At 39.5% G+C, this 19,467-nt stretch overlaps 1 protein-coding gene across 2 annotated transcripts in view; it reads right to left on the reverse strand.

Annotated features, from left to right (window-relative positions):
* Positions 1 to 19,467, reverse strand: part of FBXW8 (F-box and WD repeat domain containing 8) — a 1,953,337-nt gene that overhangs the window by 1,671,176 nt on the left and 262,694 nt on the right. Inside the window, exon 2 of one of the 2 annotated variants that reach the window (XM_044068250.1) lies at positions 18,124 to 18,228. The exons of the other annotated variant lie outside the window; for it this stretch is intronic. Within the exon in view, the coding sequence (XP_043924185.1) occupies positions 18,124 to 18,228 (105 nt within the window). The remainder of the gene's footprint in view (positions 1 to 18,123; positions 18,229 to 19,467) is intronic. 2 annotated transcript variants of the gene reach the window in all.

A 19,467-nucleotide genomic window follows, 5' to 3' on the forward strand; every position in this document is an offset into this window, starting at 1 on the left:
TTATGTGAGACTGTCGTACAATGTTGTTTTAAAATATTCCCTGTGATTCTGAACTCTGGTGTCATTGTATTGAGTTACTGAGTATTGTCTTGTTCTTTTATTACTTATTATTAAATATATTTAAACCTTTTAATTGTGGCTGGTTTTGTTTAGAGATACTTAAGCTCTTAAGAGTACTTGCATGTATTTGGTAACACTGTACAGGCCACTCCTAAACAGCCTTTAAGTCTTGGACACACCATTTGGATAATAGTAACATTGCACAGTAGAATTGGTCACCCTTTGGGAAGGGCCTTATAGTTGCCGATAAGAGCTGGTTTGTGGCAGTGCTAACTACCTTTTAGTCTGGGCAGAAGGGGGCATAGAGAGTGAACCTGTGCTAACCTTCACCAAGAGTGTCTGTGCTAACCTTCACCAAGAGTGTCTGTGTGTTTGTATATAGATCAAATCTCAAAGTGTTTATGTGTGTCAGCTACTTGGGCAGGAACACAAAGCACTGGTTGGACAGAGAGGGTGCTGCTGGTTTTGGCTTGACCACTTGGCTGAGATCTTAACCCTATAGTTGTGCCAGTGGGCAGTCTTATTGGGGATCTGGAGAAAGAGGGAGAAACCAGCCCCAGAATGACTCTGATCTATGTGTGCTCTTAAAGGAAATTGTATTTTACTGTGTGTGTACTTGTCATCCTCCTAATGTGCGCATCCTTCACTGGTGTTAGTGGTGAGGATTGAGGCTCCTTGTCTACTGGGCCATTGCAGGGGCGTCACATAGGTCTCTGGTCTTTTGGTATGTCAGCCAAAAGTGTTCCTCGCAGCACCCACAACATGCCTAATAATGTCGACTCCTGCAATTCATATGGAGTTACATGTATTGGTAGCATATCTAAATATAACCTTTCATCTCTTGGTTTAAATTTGCCACTCCTTAATCATTCCTGCATTTGTTCTTGAGCAGCATGAGGTTCTTCCAGAAGTCTTCTATACTTGCAACTATATTTATGCATTTTCCACATTTCTTGCCTTTTCACCTGGTCCTATACCTTATATTCTTTCTTTTGTTTTTCGGCAGTTGCTGCCTGATTTTTATCCACTTGTGGTTTGATTTCCATTCCTGCTTGATGCCAATATGCTTCTGCTAGCCTAGGCAGGGAAGTCCTATTAGATTTATTCTTCTCGTGTTTCAAAACGTTCACCACATTTGGGTCTTGTGAGGTCAGCAGATATGTGTGGAGTCACATGCTTGCAGATCTGTACATGTAATCAATTTCAAGGAGGCCCATCCCTCCTTCAGAACGGGGAATATATAATCTTGGTATGCACTGATTTTTATAAATCATTTGGTGAGCACGAAGCATCCTTCTTGTTTTCCTATCTAATCTATCCAACATGTTTTGGGACCAGTCAATCAATCCAAAACTGTAAGTTATGACAGGAAGAGCAAATTGGATTTTGTTCCAAAATGTCGACGCTGTTTTCAGGATTAATTTAAATCTTCTAAAGTACTCCTTACTAAGTTTTGTTCACATTTGTTCATGTTTTATTGTTGATCACATTCTTGTCCCATACTGATGTTTTCTTGGTGCTGCAGTTTTCCTGCTTTAAAGGTTGCTTTTGCACATTTATCAAGATTAAATGACATTCTTATGTCATCTGAAAAAGTTTTGACAACTTGCAGTTGTACTTTCAGTTCCTCATCTGATGAGCTATATAGTTTCAAATCATGGACAAAGAGAAGATGAGAAGTCTTTACACTTTGCTGTTTTCTAGGAGCCAAATTATAGCCATGGCCTAAGCTGTTAAGTAGATAGCTTAATGGGTTAAGGGCAAGGTAGAATAGCAGTGGTGACAGAGAGTCACCCTGGAATATCCCCCTTTGAATTTTTATCGCTGGAATAATAATTTGTCCTTTATCATGGCTTAACTACAAGTGGTATGCCACTGTTTTATGGTCACTGTAATGTAGCTGATCAGTGAAGGGTGTATCTTGTAAATTTTTAAGCACTCTTATCCATGAATGTGGGATACTATCACATTTTTTTTGTAGTCAATAAATGCCATACTTAAATTATTCCCCTTTTTACAGTTCTCCACTATGACTTTATTTAACAGCAAATGATCCTTTGTTCCATATGACTTTCTTTTATTGCCCTTTTGCTCTACTGACATAATTGAGTTTTCTTCTAAATAACTAAAGACTCTGTCGGCATCAATCTCTCTGGCTGCTACCTCATCCCATTTCATATCCTGTACCTTTAAATTTCTTATTCCTTCTTTTACTACTTCTATCCATTTTGCATCCTTGTTATGTTCCACAAGATCTTCATAGATACTTCTCTAAAATATATCTATTTATTTATTTTTTGTGGTCTTTCAATTCCTTTTACCTTGTTTCCCAATTCTCTATAAAAAACATTTTGAGTCATCAATAAATTGCTTATTTTGTACTTTTCCTATATATTTATCTGTGTATCTTTTAAGTTTTTCCGCCTGTGCTGAGATTTTTAGTTTATTATTCGTGATAGTGCATGACAGATCCTGATCTGTTCTAATACTGCACATTGCTTTTAACATGTCTATCTTTCTAAGTATTTTCACTGATCTGTTCCCTCTTCTATACTCTTTCTAACAGTGGCACTTCTTGTCTTAGTTGCTTTACAGTTTTCTCTATTCGATACTTCCATGATAGTATTCAATTTCTCCCCTTTCACTCCCTCCCTCACTACCCCATGTTCTTGTGGTAGAACTTTTATCAAGATATTAACTTAGCTGTACAGTAATATATCCTGTCTGCTTCTGTTATATCGCATGCATCTCTATGGACAGTCCTAATTATTTCATTTGTTTTATCAAACTTCTGACATTTTGGGTTTTATTGACCTTCTGCAGTCTATTTCTTTCATTGATCTTAATATGTCTATCAATCTCTATTAAGCCAAGCAACTCCTCTCTTAGCTTGTTTTCTTCTAAACTGAGGGCACATTTTTGTTTTCCATTTCCTGTAGGCATTCTATAAAAAGTTCTGTTGCATCTTCCTGTGGCATATTCTCTTCATTTTCATCCTGTGCCATCCGTTGCTCTGTCATATAGGAATTCACTGGCCTATCACTCCTCAACATTAACCATGTCAGAGTTTCCACAGTTTCGTGTTCCTTTCCTTGCCTTCCAGCTTCAAGTTAATGTTTATACTTGTTTCCTCTGGAAGGCTCCAAAATATCTTCATATGGCACCTGACTAATTGCTTTCTGTTCTACTCGTTTCCCCTTAATTTGGAGTTCCATTACTCTATACTTTTGTAGTGCTTTCTGAATTAGATTTTCTACACTGAGTCTTTCACTTTGGTGGTAATCCATAACCTCACTTTCTATTCTTTAACTCTTCCATTATTGACCTCCTTTTCTATTTTCCATGTCTGGATTCCTTTGCCTGTATTTCTCTTCAAATATCTTTGGTGCTGCTCTTTTTGTACTGATTAGTTTTGCTTTCTCTTTTGCATAGATATTACACCATATTAACTCTCTTTTTCTTTCCCATGTCCATAGTTCTTCTTCAGACATCTCCTGATCTTCCTGTTTCTCCTTACTTTTGGGACTCGTTCCATCATGCTGTGATGTTATCTGAGTTAGACCTGCTACATCAAATCATTCATTTGCAGGTCCTCCATAACTTCAACTTCCATTTGTTTAACTTCTACATTCACTCATTGTGCTATTATTTTTAATATTTTCCATGTCTGGATCTAATTTCTCCTTAATCCTTTTGTATAACTTGTGTCTGGAAATGATGGTCTTTTTGCATTATAGTAACAATACATAATTTCTTTATCATCAGTACTCCACTCTATCGTCTTTATGGCTCTTCTTTGGCCTCTCCGTTTTTGCGATTTTTGTGGACTGCTACTTCCTTCTACAATAGGGGGGGGGCATCCTCCCCATGGGCCTGCTTAGCCCCATTGTAGGAATGTTTCTATATTTTGAGGATTCTACGCTGTCATTTTTTTCCAGACCTGACACCAGTGCGCCTACCAAGACTGGGCACTTTTTTATCCTGGGTCTTGTGCACCCAGCTATCTTTTTTTAATTTTTAACCTACTTCTGTCCATGACATATGCTATATAAATACAGTCTATATATCAGTGTCGCCTTGGTGAGACTTTGTAGAAAACAGGGTCCACCTCATGAAGGTACTCACCAAGACTTGAGGATGAATTTAATTTCAGCAATACTACTCTCCTTTGCTTGCTGACTTTTCATTTCTCCATTCAGACCCCAGACCTGAGTGAGAGAGGAGGTGTGTGTACTGACAACCTGTTGTATGTCTTGTTTGTTATGTGAGAAGATGGATTCCCATTTCATGGTATAGTTACATCTTTCACATACTATATTTGTTTGCTTTGGGAGCAAGTGGTTGTCAGTATACATGAGGCAATTGCTACATTGCCTCAGGATGTCCATGTCAATCAGGCTGGCTGGAGAAATGGTGGGAAAGAGAAACTATCCATATATTATTGCAGCCATATACTGTAGTGACTAGTCTGGATGTGCTAGATGGACCAAGAATTGCTTTTGACTTTAACAAAGGTAGCTATTCTGTAGAAGGCTAATTGTGGAAGCCTGAGTCAGTGCCTCAAAATGTGCAGCTGAGCTACTCGCTGGGTATACAACTGCGCTGCACACAGAGAGGCAGTGGAGCTAAGGAGGATTCTCTAGCAGAACTCATGGAAAAAATTGCTGTTTCTAAGCAGTTGCATCGATACATGGCAGGGCTAAACATCGTTACATGGTGCTCAGCTACGCACAAATGTGGCGCTTAGATACAAGTGAAGTTAAACAGTTTTAACACAAAGTAACTAACGGGAGAGACTAAACTGAGCCCTTATTCCAACAATCCCCAACTCAGATGGTTCCTGGGCTGCCTCAAGGGTGCACGAGGGCCTTCTTAATGTAGTATGATTGGTTTTAGTGCTCAATTAATACCAAACAGCCTAGATTCAGCAGATCTGAACCTAGCTTCTGCTATGAAATACAGAGGTACTAAGATTTCAAAGTGCAGAAAAAAACAGTCACAGCAGCTACAACTGCAAAAAATGAAATGGCAATTAAGCAAAATACAGTTCAAAAAAGTGCAATGCAAGCTTAAAATATACTTATTTTTTACTGATCACAGTGGATGCCTTGGATTTAGTTCAGATTCACTCCAGGTCTCTGGCAAAGTCGCCAAACTCAGAGCAGTTCCACCACCCTGAGGGCAAAACCGCACAACCGCAGTGCATAAATACAAGTGAAGTTAAACAGTTTTAACACAAACTAACCAATGGGAGAGATCAAACTGAGTCTTATTCCAACAATCCCCAACTCAGATGGGTCCTGGGCTACACACTTCTGCATAAGGGTGCAGGAGGGCTTTCTTAATGTAGGATGGTTGATTTTAGTGTTCAGTTAATACCAAACAGCTTAGATTCAGTAGATCTAAATCTAGCCTATGTTATGAAATACAGAAGTACTAGGATTTCAAAGTGCAAAAAAAACAGTCACAGCAGCAACAACAGCAGCAGCAAAAAATGAAACAGCAATTAAGCAAAATGTTAAGAGAAAAAGTTTTAAAAACATACTGTTATTTGTCTTTTTCCTGTTCTTGCAAAATGAACATGTTATTTGTTGGGATATGCCTATCAAAGATGGGCCTCATCTGTGAACAAAATGCAGCATTGCTTATGAACCTGAATAATATCCGTTTTCTGTATTTCAGAATAAAGAGATTTGGTTATAGTTCAGTGAAGCCTGGGATAAGGACGCACGGCCGAGTAAGAGTTAATTTACTGGGGCAGGCTGTGTATCCTGGAAAATTTGAGCTACCATTGTTGAATTGAACATTCTGTACTTCTTGAACATTCTGTACTAGCTGTTGGTTTGAGGTAATTTGTGATAAACATGTTTATCCTATATGTTTTTCATAGCCAACTGTCAACGGTCAGAAATGTAACAAAAAGTTGTTTTGCTTGCAGTATAAAAGTTGATGTCAGTAAACAAGTTGATCAGATCAGAGGAGTTGGCCAACATTCTGTGTAATCTGGTTAACTACTAATAAAGGAAAATTCATCACCTGAGGCAGATGTGACTAGTTTGAATTTTTTCTTCTGACATTTTGGTCTTTCGAGCCGGAAACCTCTACGAAGATACGGATCAGGCTGACAGAGAGACCGAAAAACCTGTGCAGGTGAGGGTTTCTCATCTTAAGATTCCCTCGACTGAAAGCCCTCCGACTGATTTGTTGTTGAGAGGAGGCCGGCTGCTCTCTGATCCCTATCTGAGGGACGGTTTCTGAACGAAAAGGGGAAAAGCAGTCTCATCTGGTTCAGGTAGGATGAAAAATAAATTTCTTTTAATTTAATTTAATCTTGTCGACAAGGTTTTATTTTTAGTTAAGGGTGGGTAGGATTATTTGTTAAGATTATTTTGTTAAGGTCACCCGTTAAGATAGTCCCATTTTATAATAAGCCCTGTAAGATAATTTTGATACAGTCCTAAATACCTGAAAAAGAAAAAGAAAAAAAAAAAAAAAAAAAAAAAAAAAAGGGAAGGTAAAATAAGAAATCTAGGGGAAACATGGGTTTGAGTTGCTGCAAGTGTGACAGTGATGCCTGTTTAAATGTTGATGCTAAGTATATGAAAGGTTTAAACAAAAATAATGTTAAATTTTTGAAAAAGTGGAAGTCGAGATATGATTTTGATGGTACACTGAATAAGAATGCCTGTGCAAAATTGGTCAGAGATTTGAAAAGAGATGCTGGAACTAGAACTAAAAAACAAAGACAATTGGGATTTCCCCAAGCACAAAAATGGTTAGAAGAGGCAAATAAATGAGCTATAAAAGAAAAACAGTGCCAGGAAAAGAAAAAATAAATCAAAAGGGATCACTGGTGCCAAGTGGAAAAGTAGCTTTATTTTTAGATAAGGAGGATGAGCATACAGTTTGTGCGGTACAAAGGCAGGCAACTGCCCCACCGTATGTGGAAATTGCTGCTGCTGTACCGGCGGAACCTCCTCAATATCAGTCTGAAGATGTGGGATCTGTACAGCAGGGTGGGTTATTGGCTGCTCAAGGAAATGTTGTGACCCCTCCAATTTACCCGCAAATTCCCGTAGTACCCAAGGTTGCTTTGCAACAGGTAGACCAACCTATGCAGTTAAGGTCGGGACCAGCAGGGCAAGGATGTTGGGCCATTAAACTTTCTGACCACTCAGAAGCCCTTCCCTTAATACAAGTTGCAAACCCACAAGCAGGGGATGTTGGACAAGAGCCAACTATTTTAGTTTATCGTCCCTGGGCTAGAGAGGATATAAAACGAGCTACGGATGGTATTCCTCATCCCAAGGTTAATTTTCAAAAGTTTTCTGAGGACATAGTTGGTATGCGTTTAAGTTATCATCTAAATGGTTTGGAAGTAAAACAAGTAGTGCGACAAATCCTGGGTCCAGATTGGCACTTAGTTTGTGGTGCTTGGGCATGTAAGGCAGATGATGGCACTACATTAAAGCATAATTCTGGGGTGTTAGACACGCGAGACACTGATCTGTTGAACAGAATTTCTGATAAGTGGCGTCCAAGAGCAGATTGGACAGTAATAAATCAGTGCATCCAAAATGATGATGAATCTGTAGATCACTATATTGTAAGACTGAGAGAAGTGTTCAATAACCATTGTGGAATGATGATTCCGCAGGATCAGACTACTGATAGTCCGTACAAACAGCAATTGAAAAACGCTTTCCTTAAAGGTTGTAAGGCTCCGATAAATAGTTTTTTAACTAAGCATATGGTTGATCACAGAACATGTAGACTGCAACCTTTGTTTGAATATGCATGGCATGCTGAGCGACATTTCAATTTAAAAAAGAAAAAGAAAGTACAAGTGTTAGCAGTAGGGGATGATGGTGGTATATTTTTGGTACAGGACCAAAGGGGGCAAGGGCGCCGAGGTGGCGTACAAAGATGTGGGGGCCCGAAATGGGCCATGTCAAATAAACTGGGTGAACATTCAGAGGAATATGAGGGGAGGTTAAAACGTGGAGAATGTTTTAAATGCGGTAGACGTGGGCACTTTGCTGCCGACTGCGAAAAGTGGCAACAACCCCCACAGCTTACGAACAAGGGCTCCGCATGACTATATGATAGTAAAGGAAGGCGCCAAATTCATTATTGTGATTATTGTAGAGATGAAGAAAGCGAGAATGATTGTGATGATGATGAGGCAGACACTCTCTGCGATGAATGTCAGGAAATTAAGGAAGGGCGGGATTGCGACTGTGAAGTCATAAACCTGGCAAATTTGGGTATTGCTATGCATATGGATCAAAAACCCATGATAGAGTTTTTGGTTGAGGGACAGAAAGTGGAGTTTTTATGTGATTCAGGTGCATCGCATACACTTTTGGGTCCAGCAGTTTTACCCCCGAACTGCGAAACAGATGAGTTTGTCCTTGTGAATGCGGCAAACGGGAAAATCTATAAGGAACCACTGTCTCATCCTCTATTGTTCACAGATCCGCAAACAAACCAAACTGTTAGGTGTAGGGTAATTATATCGAAAGTTTGTTAGGTGTAGGGTAATTATATCAAAAGTTTGTCCAGTTAATTTGCTGGGAAGAGATTTGATGCATTTGTTTGGAATAGTGGCAATTCCCACACCTAAAGGCATTGAGGCGAAAAGGTTGGCGGATGGCTTGGTGGTACAAGGAGTACAAGACTTGTTTTACTGGTATAGCCAGGACTTGATTTCAAACGGGCCGGGGAGGGTTGATACAGATTTGATCAATCTAGCTTTAAGTACATCTAGGAGCAGGTCACCGCAGGTTGCGGCGCACTTACATTGTACTATGTACTACAGACAGGCCCCTGGTCCGGATAAAGAATTTGAAAAATAATTCTTTAGGCACAAATGTGCAAGGATAATTTTGAATGATATGTTTTGGGATAAGCAAGGTAATACACTAGTGACCTGTACTTTGACCAAGGAAATGAGTTCTTTATATCGCTCAGGTTATAGCCCACATATTTCAATTACTAAAGCGGTGGGGACACATTGGGTAGATTTGGCGAAAAAGGTAACAAATTGGGACACAATGTCCGAAAGTCAGTTGAAGGATCAACAGATCCAGGTACAAAGATTAAATTGGGTGACTTGGGCACAACCAAGTGTGCACCTCAGGGATGACAAAACAGAAATGGCATGACAAATCCTCCTAACTCAAGAGGAAGATAGTGCGTTAAGTGCCTTACCTGTAGATTTATGGTCAAGAGGTAAAGGGGATGTAGGACTGATGAAAACAGCAGGTGAAGTTTGTATAACTCCAAAGTCAGGTTTTAGACCTCGTAAGCACCAATACCCGCTAAGTAAACAAGCAGAGGAAGGAATTAAGCCAGTCATTGAGCAGCTAAAACAGGTAGGAATTCTTGTTGAATGCCCAGATTCACCCTGCAATACTCCGTTGTTTCCTGTAAAGAAACCAGATGGGTCATGGAGGTTGGTTCAGGATTTACAAGCAGTTAATTCGGCTGTGATCCCAAGAGCACCGGTGGTCCCTGACCCCTATATATTACTTAATGATTTACTACCTCAGCACAGATATTTTTCTGTCATAGATATAAGCAATGCCTTTTTCTCCATACCACTACATAAGGAGAGTAGATTTTGGTTTGCATTCACTTATCAAGGTAAAATATACACCTACACCAGATTGCCACAGGGCTATTGTGAGAGTCCGACAATATTCGCACAAGAAATGGCTGCGAATTTAGCTCAGTTTGTTCCCCCAGAGGGAAGCCAGGTTCTGTTGTATGTAGATGATATTTTGTTGGCCTCACCCACGCAGGAAAGTTGTAGAAAGGATACCCTTGCCCTTCTTAGTATTTTAGCTGAGCAAGGACATAAGGTAAATAAACAAAAGTTACAATTGTGGAAAGCACAAGTAAAGTACTTGGGTTATTTAATTTCGCAGGCAGGTAGACAATTGGAGAACAAAAGAAAACAGGCAATTCTTGAGGCACCTATGCCTATGACTAAGCGGGAGATGATGTCCTTTTTAGGTGTGACTAATTTTTGTAGAAGCTGGATCCCTAACTATGCTGAGGAAGTAGGGCCATTGACCGCACTGATCTATGATACTCCCATGGCGGCTAAGAATAATATACAGTGGACAAATAAGGCAATACAGGCATTTATTAGAATTAAGCAATTGATAGCAGGATCCTCTGTTTTGGGTTTTCCGAACTATTCTAAGCCGTTTGTACAAATGGTTGATTGTAAGGGAGGATATATGACTTCGGTTCTGGTACAAGTACATGGGGATAAACAGAGGCCGATAGCTTTCTACTCCTCCAGATTAGATCCTGTTGCAAGGGCATTGCCGCATTGTGTTCAAGCTGTGGTGGCGGCCACCATGGCAGTACAAGCCTCAGCATCATTAGTTTTGTTTCACCCATTACAATTGCGGGTTCCGCATTCAGTGGCTACTATACTTTTGCAAGATAAGATAATCTTTTTATCTCCTAGTCGACATTTGTCATGTATGACAGTGCTGCTGACACAGCCTCATATGACCATAGAAAGATGTACTACTCTTAATCCGGCGACACTTTTGCCGACTCCAGAAGAAGGTACTCCGCACGTTTGTTTAGAGAGTATTCATGAAAAAGTACTTCCCCGACCAGATTTAACGGATATTCCGTTGATAGATTCTGATCTCGTTTTGTTTGTAGATGGATCAGCAAAAAAAGACACTGTAAGAAAAACACTAGTAGGGTATGCTGTCACCACAGAAACTGAAGTTTTGGAGGCAAAAGGATTGTCAAACATTTATTCTGCACAGGCAGCTGAGTTGGTAGCCTTGACTCGAGCTTGTACCTTAGGGGAGGGTAAAAAAGTGACAATTTATACAGATAGTCAATATGCTTTCTCCACTGTACATGTTTTCGCTCAACTATGGAAGAATAGGGGAATGGTTACTGTGACAGGCAAACCAATAAATCATAGAGATTTAATTTTACAGTTGTTAGATGCAGTGCAACTACCCCTTCAGATAGCGATATGTAAATGTTCCGCACATACCAACAGAAAAGATCCTGTCTCCAGGGGAAATGCCCTTGCTGATATGGCTGCAAAACAGGCAGCTCAAGAAAATGATTTGCTTTTACATGACAATGATTTGGAGACCGGACACCTCTTAGACTTAGAAACACTAAAAGTAATGCAAACATTGACGACACAGAAGGAAAAATGTTGTTGGGTAAAATATGGTATCACTCAACAGAGTGGGTTGTATAGGGCATCAGATGGCAAAATGGTATTACCCTCAAACCTTTTTAGGTATGCGGCATTAGTTAGCCATGGACCTGCCCATGTAGGAGTACACACGATGATTCAAGTAGTGTCTAAGGTGTTTTGGTGTAAAGGGTTTTCAACTTATGCAAAGCAATTCTGTTTATCCTGTTTATTATGTGCAAAGTATCATGCTCAGGGGGGAGTTAAAAAGTCTCAGCAGGCACTCCCTACCCCTCCATATCCATTCCACACACTTTGTATGGACTTTATTGAATTGACACCCTCAGAGGGAAAAAGTTTCTGTTTAGTCATTATTGATGCTTTTTCTAAATGGGTAGAAGCTTTTCCAGTGAAGCATCCGAATGCACAAACAGTAGCAAAGCTTTTGACTATAGAAATAATTCCCCGATTTGGCCTACCAAGACGCATTTACAGTGATAATGGGTCTCATTTTGTGAAACCAGATTGTTCAGAAATTGGGTCAAGTGTTTCAAATTGATCTCAAACATCATTGTGCTTACCATCCCCAATCAGCTGGACTGGTGGAAAGACACAACGGTGTCTTGAAGAGTAAGCTCCACAAACTAATGGCAGAAACACATAGGTCATGGACTGCGTGCTTTCCGTTGGCACTCCTGTACATGCAAATCTCACCTTCCTAAAAAGGACTTACACCATTTGAACTTTTGTTTGGGAGACCATATTACGTCCCGCAGTGGCAAGGATTGTTGCCAGTGGAACGTGAGGGGGGTGAGGATCTAGCGGATTATATGAAGAAGCTGCTAAATGTCAAATCTCTTGTAACCAATGACTCCTTTGCAGATTTCAGAAATGAAACCTTGTTAAGCGTGGCACCCGGGGACTGGGTGTGGATCCGAATTGTGAAGAGAAAGAATTGGTCATCCCCCAGGTGGGAAGGCCCATACCAAGTACTTATCTCGACACCTACGGCTGTAAAGATCGCTGAGAGGACTTTGTGGATTCATATCACCCACTGTAAAAAACTCAAGGCTCTTCCTTCTATCATTGATATTGGTCAAACTCCACCGGACCTCTGAGCGCAAAGTCTGGCTACAAAGGGGGATTAGCCCAATAGGTGTTAGTTCGTCTCAAACCCAGTGAAGAAACCAATGGCGCGAGGTAGTCCTTAGGGAGGATGGCCACGTTCAACTGGTACTTTAACTGTTACATGATGATGATTTTGGTGGCGAAAGTAAATATGTCCATACGAGAAGGAACAGTTGCAAGAGAAAAAGGAATGGTGGTGCTGCAAGCTCAAACAGATGTTACTACTGTGTTTAAGCTGAAACTTTGTGAAGGAATTTTGGACTGTTCTAAATGGAACAATGATAATTTCTTGACTCGTGCAAAATACTTGTGCAATAGAGACTGTACGTCCTGGTCAAGTGTTTGATGGTCAACAGATGTGAATGGATGGGAAACAAGTGGTGCAGTGATACCAGAGAAAGATAAAAGCAGGCAACAAAGAATAAAAATTGCGCATTTCCAAGGTACCGGAGTAGTTACTATAACCATTGTGTCACCACAAGAAAGTGAGTCAGGAGTTTATGGAATCGGAGTGTCTCTTCCAACTAGAACTGATCCTTTGGGGACCCTCCAACTTAAAGTACAAAGCCTTAAGAATGCTACAAATAAAGCAGATTTTGCCTTCACAAAAGAAGAACAATTGTTACTCGAGACGGGATTCGTACACCATAATGAATGGTTATCTTGGGTTAGATATAGTACCAGAGAAGCACATCGTGAGAACTGTATTTCTTGTGCTGAAGGTAAACAGCAATTAGCAACAGTCCCATTGATGCAAGATGAAGGTAACCTAATGTGTCTGTTGAAATTATTCTTCAACAAAACTGAAGATAAGTGCAAAGATGAAACTCAGCGTTTTCCGGTCATAAGCAAAGTTGAGAAACCGCCTGCAGCGATTTCCTATCCAGGTTCGTATATGTGCATTTCCAGAGATGGCACAGGGAAAAATTATGGCAATATGGGACAGAACTATTGCAATGTTACTGTGAATGGCAATGGGAATCCATTAAAGGAGAACCAAACTCATAGTTTGGCAGACGTATGGTGGTTATGTGGAGACAACAAACTCAGATCAAGGCTTACGATTCCCTGGAAGGGAACTTGTGCACTTGTAAAGTTAATTCTGCCATTCTACATTTTCCCAGTTCCAGCAAGCAATTTCGTAAGAGAACTTGAAATAAAGCCGAAGTGGTTGAGTAGGAGAAAAAGAGAGGCACCAAAGCAATTTTTCGATAACGGTGTCTACATCGATAGCATTGGCGTACCAAGAGGTGTACCTGATGAATACAAAGCAATAAACCAAATAGCAGCTGGTTTTACATCAATCTTTGTCTGGATTCAACCTAATAAGAATGTGGACTGGATCAACTACATTTACTATAACCAGCAGTGTTTTGTGAACTATACCAGAGATGCATTGAAAGGAATTGCTGAACAACTGGAGGCCACTTCGCAGGTGGCATGGCAGAATCGAATTGCGTTGGATATGCTCCTGGCCAAAGTAGGAGGAGTTTGCAAGATGTTTGGGACTTTCTGTTGTACATATATTCCAAACAACACTGCGCCTGATGGAAGTATCACTCGAGCTTTGAAAGGTTTGGAGATGTTATCCGAAGAATTGGCAGAGAACTCTGGGGTAAATAATCCCTTTACAGATTTTCTACAAGAGTGGTTTGGAAAATGGAGCCATCTCATCAGCAGTTTCCTGGTGTCCGTCGGAGTCGCTGTGGCTATCGTGGTGGTATGTGGTTGTTGTTGTATACCCTGTATCAGAGGTCTTCTACAAAGACTGGTTGATACTGCTGTTACGAAGACGATGTACCAGCAATTGCAACAGACTGGTGAAAGTGAATACATTGAAATGTGACTCTTTGCAAATGTTTTTGAAGTTTAAAAAATTGTCTTGCCAATGAAGTAATGTATGCAAAGAAAAACTTAGTTTTTACCATATATTGCTGAAATAAAAGACAAATAAAAGTGTTTTCAGGGGGGAAATGTTAAGAGAAAAAGTTTTAAAACATACTGTTATTTGTCTTTTTCCTGTTCTTGCAAAATGAACATGTTATTTGTTGGGATATGCCTATCAAAGATGGGCCTCATCTGTGAACAAAATGCAGCATTGCTTATGAACCTGAATAATATCTGTTTTCTGTATTTCAGAATAAAGAGATTTGGTTATAGCTCAGTGAAGCCTGGGATAAGGACGCACGGCCGAGTAAGAGTTAATTTACTGGGGCAGGCTGTGTGTCCTGGAAAACTTGAGCTACCATTGTTGAATTGAACATTCTGTACTAGCTGTTGGTTTGAGGTAATTTGTGATAAACATGTTTATCCTATACGTTTTTCATAGCCAACTGTCAACGGTCAGAAATGTAACAAAAAGTTGTTTTGCTTGCAGTATAAAAGTTGATGTCAGTAAACAAGTTGATCAGATCAGAGGAGTTGGCCAACATGCTGTGCAATCTGGTTAACTACTAATAAAGGAAAATTCATCACCTGAGGCAGATGTGACTCGTTTGAATTTTTTCTTCTGACACAAAATACAGCTCAAAAAGTGCAATGCAGGCTTAAAACATACTGATTTTTTGTCAATCACACTGGATGTCTTGGATTTAGTTCAGATTCACTCCAGGTCTCTGGCTAAGTCGCCAGACTCAGAGCGCACATGCATGTACACACACACACACACACACACACACACACACACACACACACACACACACACACACACACACACACACACACACACACAGTGATCTTTGTGGCTGAAGCTACTTTCTGGTTTGAACCCATATAATTTACCAACAACTTAACAATGACCTTCAGTCATATACAACTTGCTTGCACATTTTTAAAATGGGTAATCCATGCCAACTTCATATAGATACACACACACACACACACACACACACACACACATGGGTTTAAATAGAGTTTGATGTTGTTCACTCATTTAGAGGGCTGGCAAGTTGCAAGTGTGAAGATACTGCAGTGACTAAATGGAGGGGAGTTAGCAGTTTTTCACTCATTCAGAGGGTTAGTGTGCATTTATATGAAATAAGTTGTAATACTTTTGTGGCTACTGTTGTCATATATTTTTTTTTTGCTAGCAAGTTGTGCATGTGTGTGCGGTTGTGTGAAGATATTTATTTATTTACTGACTTTTGTTTATTGGGAAATCCCTACAGGATCATAGGTACCCATTTTCAGCCATTTTTAAAGAAGAAAGCTAGATAAACAATGGTGAAAAAAATTATTATACAGACTTACGGGTACATTCCATAAATATAAAGGAGGCATTTGTATGAAATACTTCTGATTATTTATTTTTGGATACTCGTGCTTTACAGAAATTGGCTGCATTTCTATGAAATACGTCTGAATATTTTTTTGGCTACTGTTTTGTTAAAACTGTCCTTGATTTCACTGAATGTCCCTGACTTTGCATCATATTTTTGACCTGGAAGGTAATTAGGATTGCAGTCACTAAATGGGGTGGGGATCTGGCTGTGGCTGCAGACAGCTTACTATCTTGTCATTTGCTCATCCCATTTACATCAAAGCAGACTGCATTTATTAAAATAAGTGGGGATTTTTTTCCCCTCTAACTATGACTTTGAGTGTACTCAAGTTAAAACTACCTGTGACTGCAAATAATGTTGCTGCCTTTGCTTCAAATCATGCTTTTAGGATTCCAATTGTGGATTGCAGTCAAAAATGGGAAGGGGGGGCTCTTCTTCGCTGAGGCTGAAGGTACTTTCTGGTTTGAACCATATAATTTACCACAACTTAACAATGACTTTCAGTCATATGCAACTAGCATGCCCATTTTTAAAATGGGTAATTCAGGCCAACATCGGAAGGACTGGGAAGTATATATTTGTCAAGATGCCGTTATTTAACTTGTACTAGTTCTGGCTTTCAAAAACCGTGCGGGTACCAGTACTGTTTGAAACAGCACTGAGTGCTATATAGATTCCAGTTCCCAGTGCCAAAGTTAAACACCTGTTCTCTGCATATGGGCAAATGTTAAGTGATCAATGTCGGAAACCTACTGTCAGCAACATGAAAGTGCTAACCATCCTGGTGTTCAACAGCAGCAGTAACAAACAGTAGGACAGTACAGTCATAAAGTTGCTTCAAGAAGCTGGATATAATGTACTACACTTACTGTGTCTGAATTATGAAAGCATGCTTTAAATGTGTATATACACTGTGTACATGTTCCTTAACAAATATTCACATCTGCTCATCTGTGTATAGTTTCTAAAATTGTTTTTAGTGTTAAACGTCTGCTTTGTAAATATTTTGATTTAATTAAAGAGCATTTTTCCTTGCTCAGCCACTGTGATTGCAGTGTGTTTTGCTTTACTAACAGGCTTCCTGCTTTATGATAAAGTTCTATTTAAGACAATCTTGCCTCAACACCTTGTGTATCAATGGTTAGGTGTCATGATGACAAATATCTACATGTGGATGCTGTAGGGGGTCTTTAAGGGTATAGTATGATTCACAGACAAGAGGTCAGAGATTAGGTCATATAAGGAGGGCCTTATAGGCAGATGAGCCGGCTAATCCCACATCTGGCAAGTGTATTCTGGAATTAAGCAAAGACAAGTCCTTGGTCATGTAGGTCCTTAAGTCCCATCTTTCTTTTCTTACATAGCCCAGCTGGATAGGTACAAGGCTGACATAATGCTGTAGCAACTAAACTCCTTTTACAGGGATAGAGAGAGACAGAAAAATGTCAAAACCCAAAGGGTGTCTGGCTGCTGTTACTTATAGGTCTCAGCGGTAACTCTGGGACACTGGTGATGCTGTAGTCCATGAGAAAAAGTATGCTTTGTGGTACTAGTAAAAACAGAAAACTCATCTGAAAAAAAAATCACCGGGTTCTAATGGTCACGAATGGAATTTTGACTTTTTCTGTCACTGAAAAATCAGTGTCCCTGCTGATACTCATTCATTCTTGTCACCACACATCATGCTTCAACACTAAGATATATTATCGTATCACATGCATTGTGTATTACCTCATACATGTTCACAACTGCTTGCTGCTATCTATACATAATTACAGGCCTCCCTTGAAGTTGCCTAACTAACTGCCAAGCTTCTGGCACCTAGCTTGTTTGGGAACATGCCACAAATCCATTAAAACAAATATAACAAACTGGGCGAGTTGTTCCTGCAAATAAATATGTAGTCACAAAACCAAAAAAACACACGTCTGGAAGCCCAAAACAGCCACTTGCTCACAGTTTCAGCTCTCTGTATAAAATTACAGGCCCCATGAAGCTGCCTTCCTAACAGCCTGTCTCCTAAAGTGCACAATGCAATAACACAATAAAACTGGCAGTGAACCAAATCAAATAAAAAAAAAACTGAGAGCTCTTCCTGCAAATATGCAAAAATCAGTAATGCATTCTGTTGAATGCTGTAAAACCATATAAAAGCTAATTTATTTCATGCAAGGTCAATTATAAAAATTGTAATATAATTAGAGGTGCAGATCTTGTTCAATATAGCCATGATTTTCTTCTGAGATCCACTGTGAGGTCAACATTCCCACGCAAAGATGTTAAAATAGCATTGTAACTTAACAGACATCTTTGCATTTACAGATTTACAAAAGGAGCAGATACTGAAAAATGACCCAGAAAAAAGTATGATATAAATACGGGTAATTTAAAATACAATTGGGTCAACCACATTTTCCTGCTCTAATTCAAAGATTTCAGTGACAGCAAAAAAAAACGTACCTGTGCACACCTTCCAAGTTCTATTCTACTGAGGTACTTAAAGATGTGAAAGGCCAGCTCATAAGGCAGATCAATATCAAAGAAAGGGATTTCATTTATTTCATTCTGTAAAGAAATAATCATTGAATCACAAGTTGGAAACTTCAGAGATAACTTATATAACTTCTCACATTTTCCCATGTCTTGTTTGTTACATATTTGTGCTTACTTTGTAAACATTTATGGCTATATCATCTTACAAAATGCTGGTTTATAGCCCTCAGAACAGATAATCATACATAGCTTTTGGAAATTACCAGTAAGAGATGATTATTCTTCATTTTAAGTCAAGTCAAAGAACACAAAGAAATTCCTGGTACTGGTAAATCAGACTTTTTGTCCTGCACTCTTTGAAGGAGAAAAAAAATACACACTAGCTATCCACATCAGAAGATATCACTTTCTATAATAATCTATTCTTTTTTTTTTTGTTCTGTCATCCTACCAAGGCACCCTGAATTTACAAACCAAATGTGGGTTATCAGTATACAGCAATCTGCATCCAAGAAACAAGTATGAAGGCTTATACCCACTGTCTATGGGTGGACTTCACTGCTTGAGTAGAATGTCAGGAAGTATCTTCCCCCTGGAAAAGTGTCAATACAGCGGCAGAACAACAAATTTACAATACAGTAAAAGGCTGCAATCACAAGCTTCCACCTGACTGTGTCCTCATTACCAGTTATTTGAACTTTACAACTAGATTCTCAGAAGGCTTCAGCTGCATCTTGAAAATTAGTATGCACTTCAGCGCAGACTTCCAAATATGTAATTTCAAAAAGGTTTCAGTGCTCGTGCATCAGACATGCTTCAGTGCCAAAATTTTTAGTGGATTCCCTGGCAAAATTCTTCAAAATCAAGCCAATACACCACAAGTACCAACTTCCAGATAAGACCAATAATCAAATGGGTCACAGTACCAAATTTTTCATTTTCAGCCCTGTAAATAGTTTTCAGGTAGGCCCAGGGTAATATGCTCCAAATGGACCTTCAAGCACCAAGATGACTTCTTTAATATTTGTTTTGTCTTTTTTAGTCAACACCTAAATTAACCTCCGTCTCTCTAGCCACCTGAATCACCAGTGGCCTTATTCTTTACAGAACACTGGCAACTTGAATCAAACATCATACCATGGGAGGGTTCCACTTTTCTAGGGTGATGTTCCCTTTGGCTTCTACCTACTGAGGTTCCTTCCATTTAGCACAACAGTGAACTGTCCCTTTAGTCAGAGTCCTGTCATGCAGAATATAGCCATAACCTGGGCCAGATGTACAATAAATTGCACACTATATTAAGAGAAAAAA

This window comes from Protopterus annectens, chromosome 4.part0 (assembly GCF_019279795.1).
Source record: "Protopterus annectens isolate FY-2018-M chromosome 4.part0, PAN1.0, whole genome shotgun sequence".
NCBI classification, from domain to species: Eukaryota; Metazoa; Chordata; order Ceratodontiformes; family Protopteridae; genus Protopterus; species Protopterus annectens.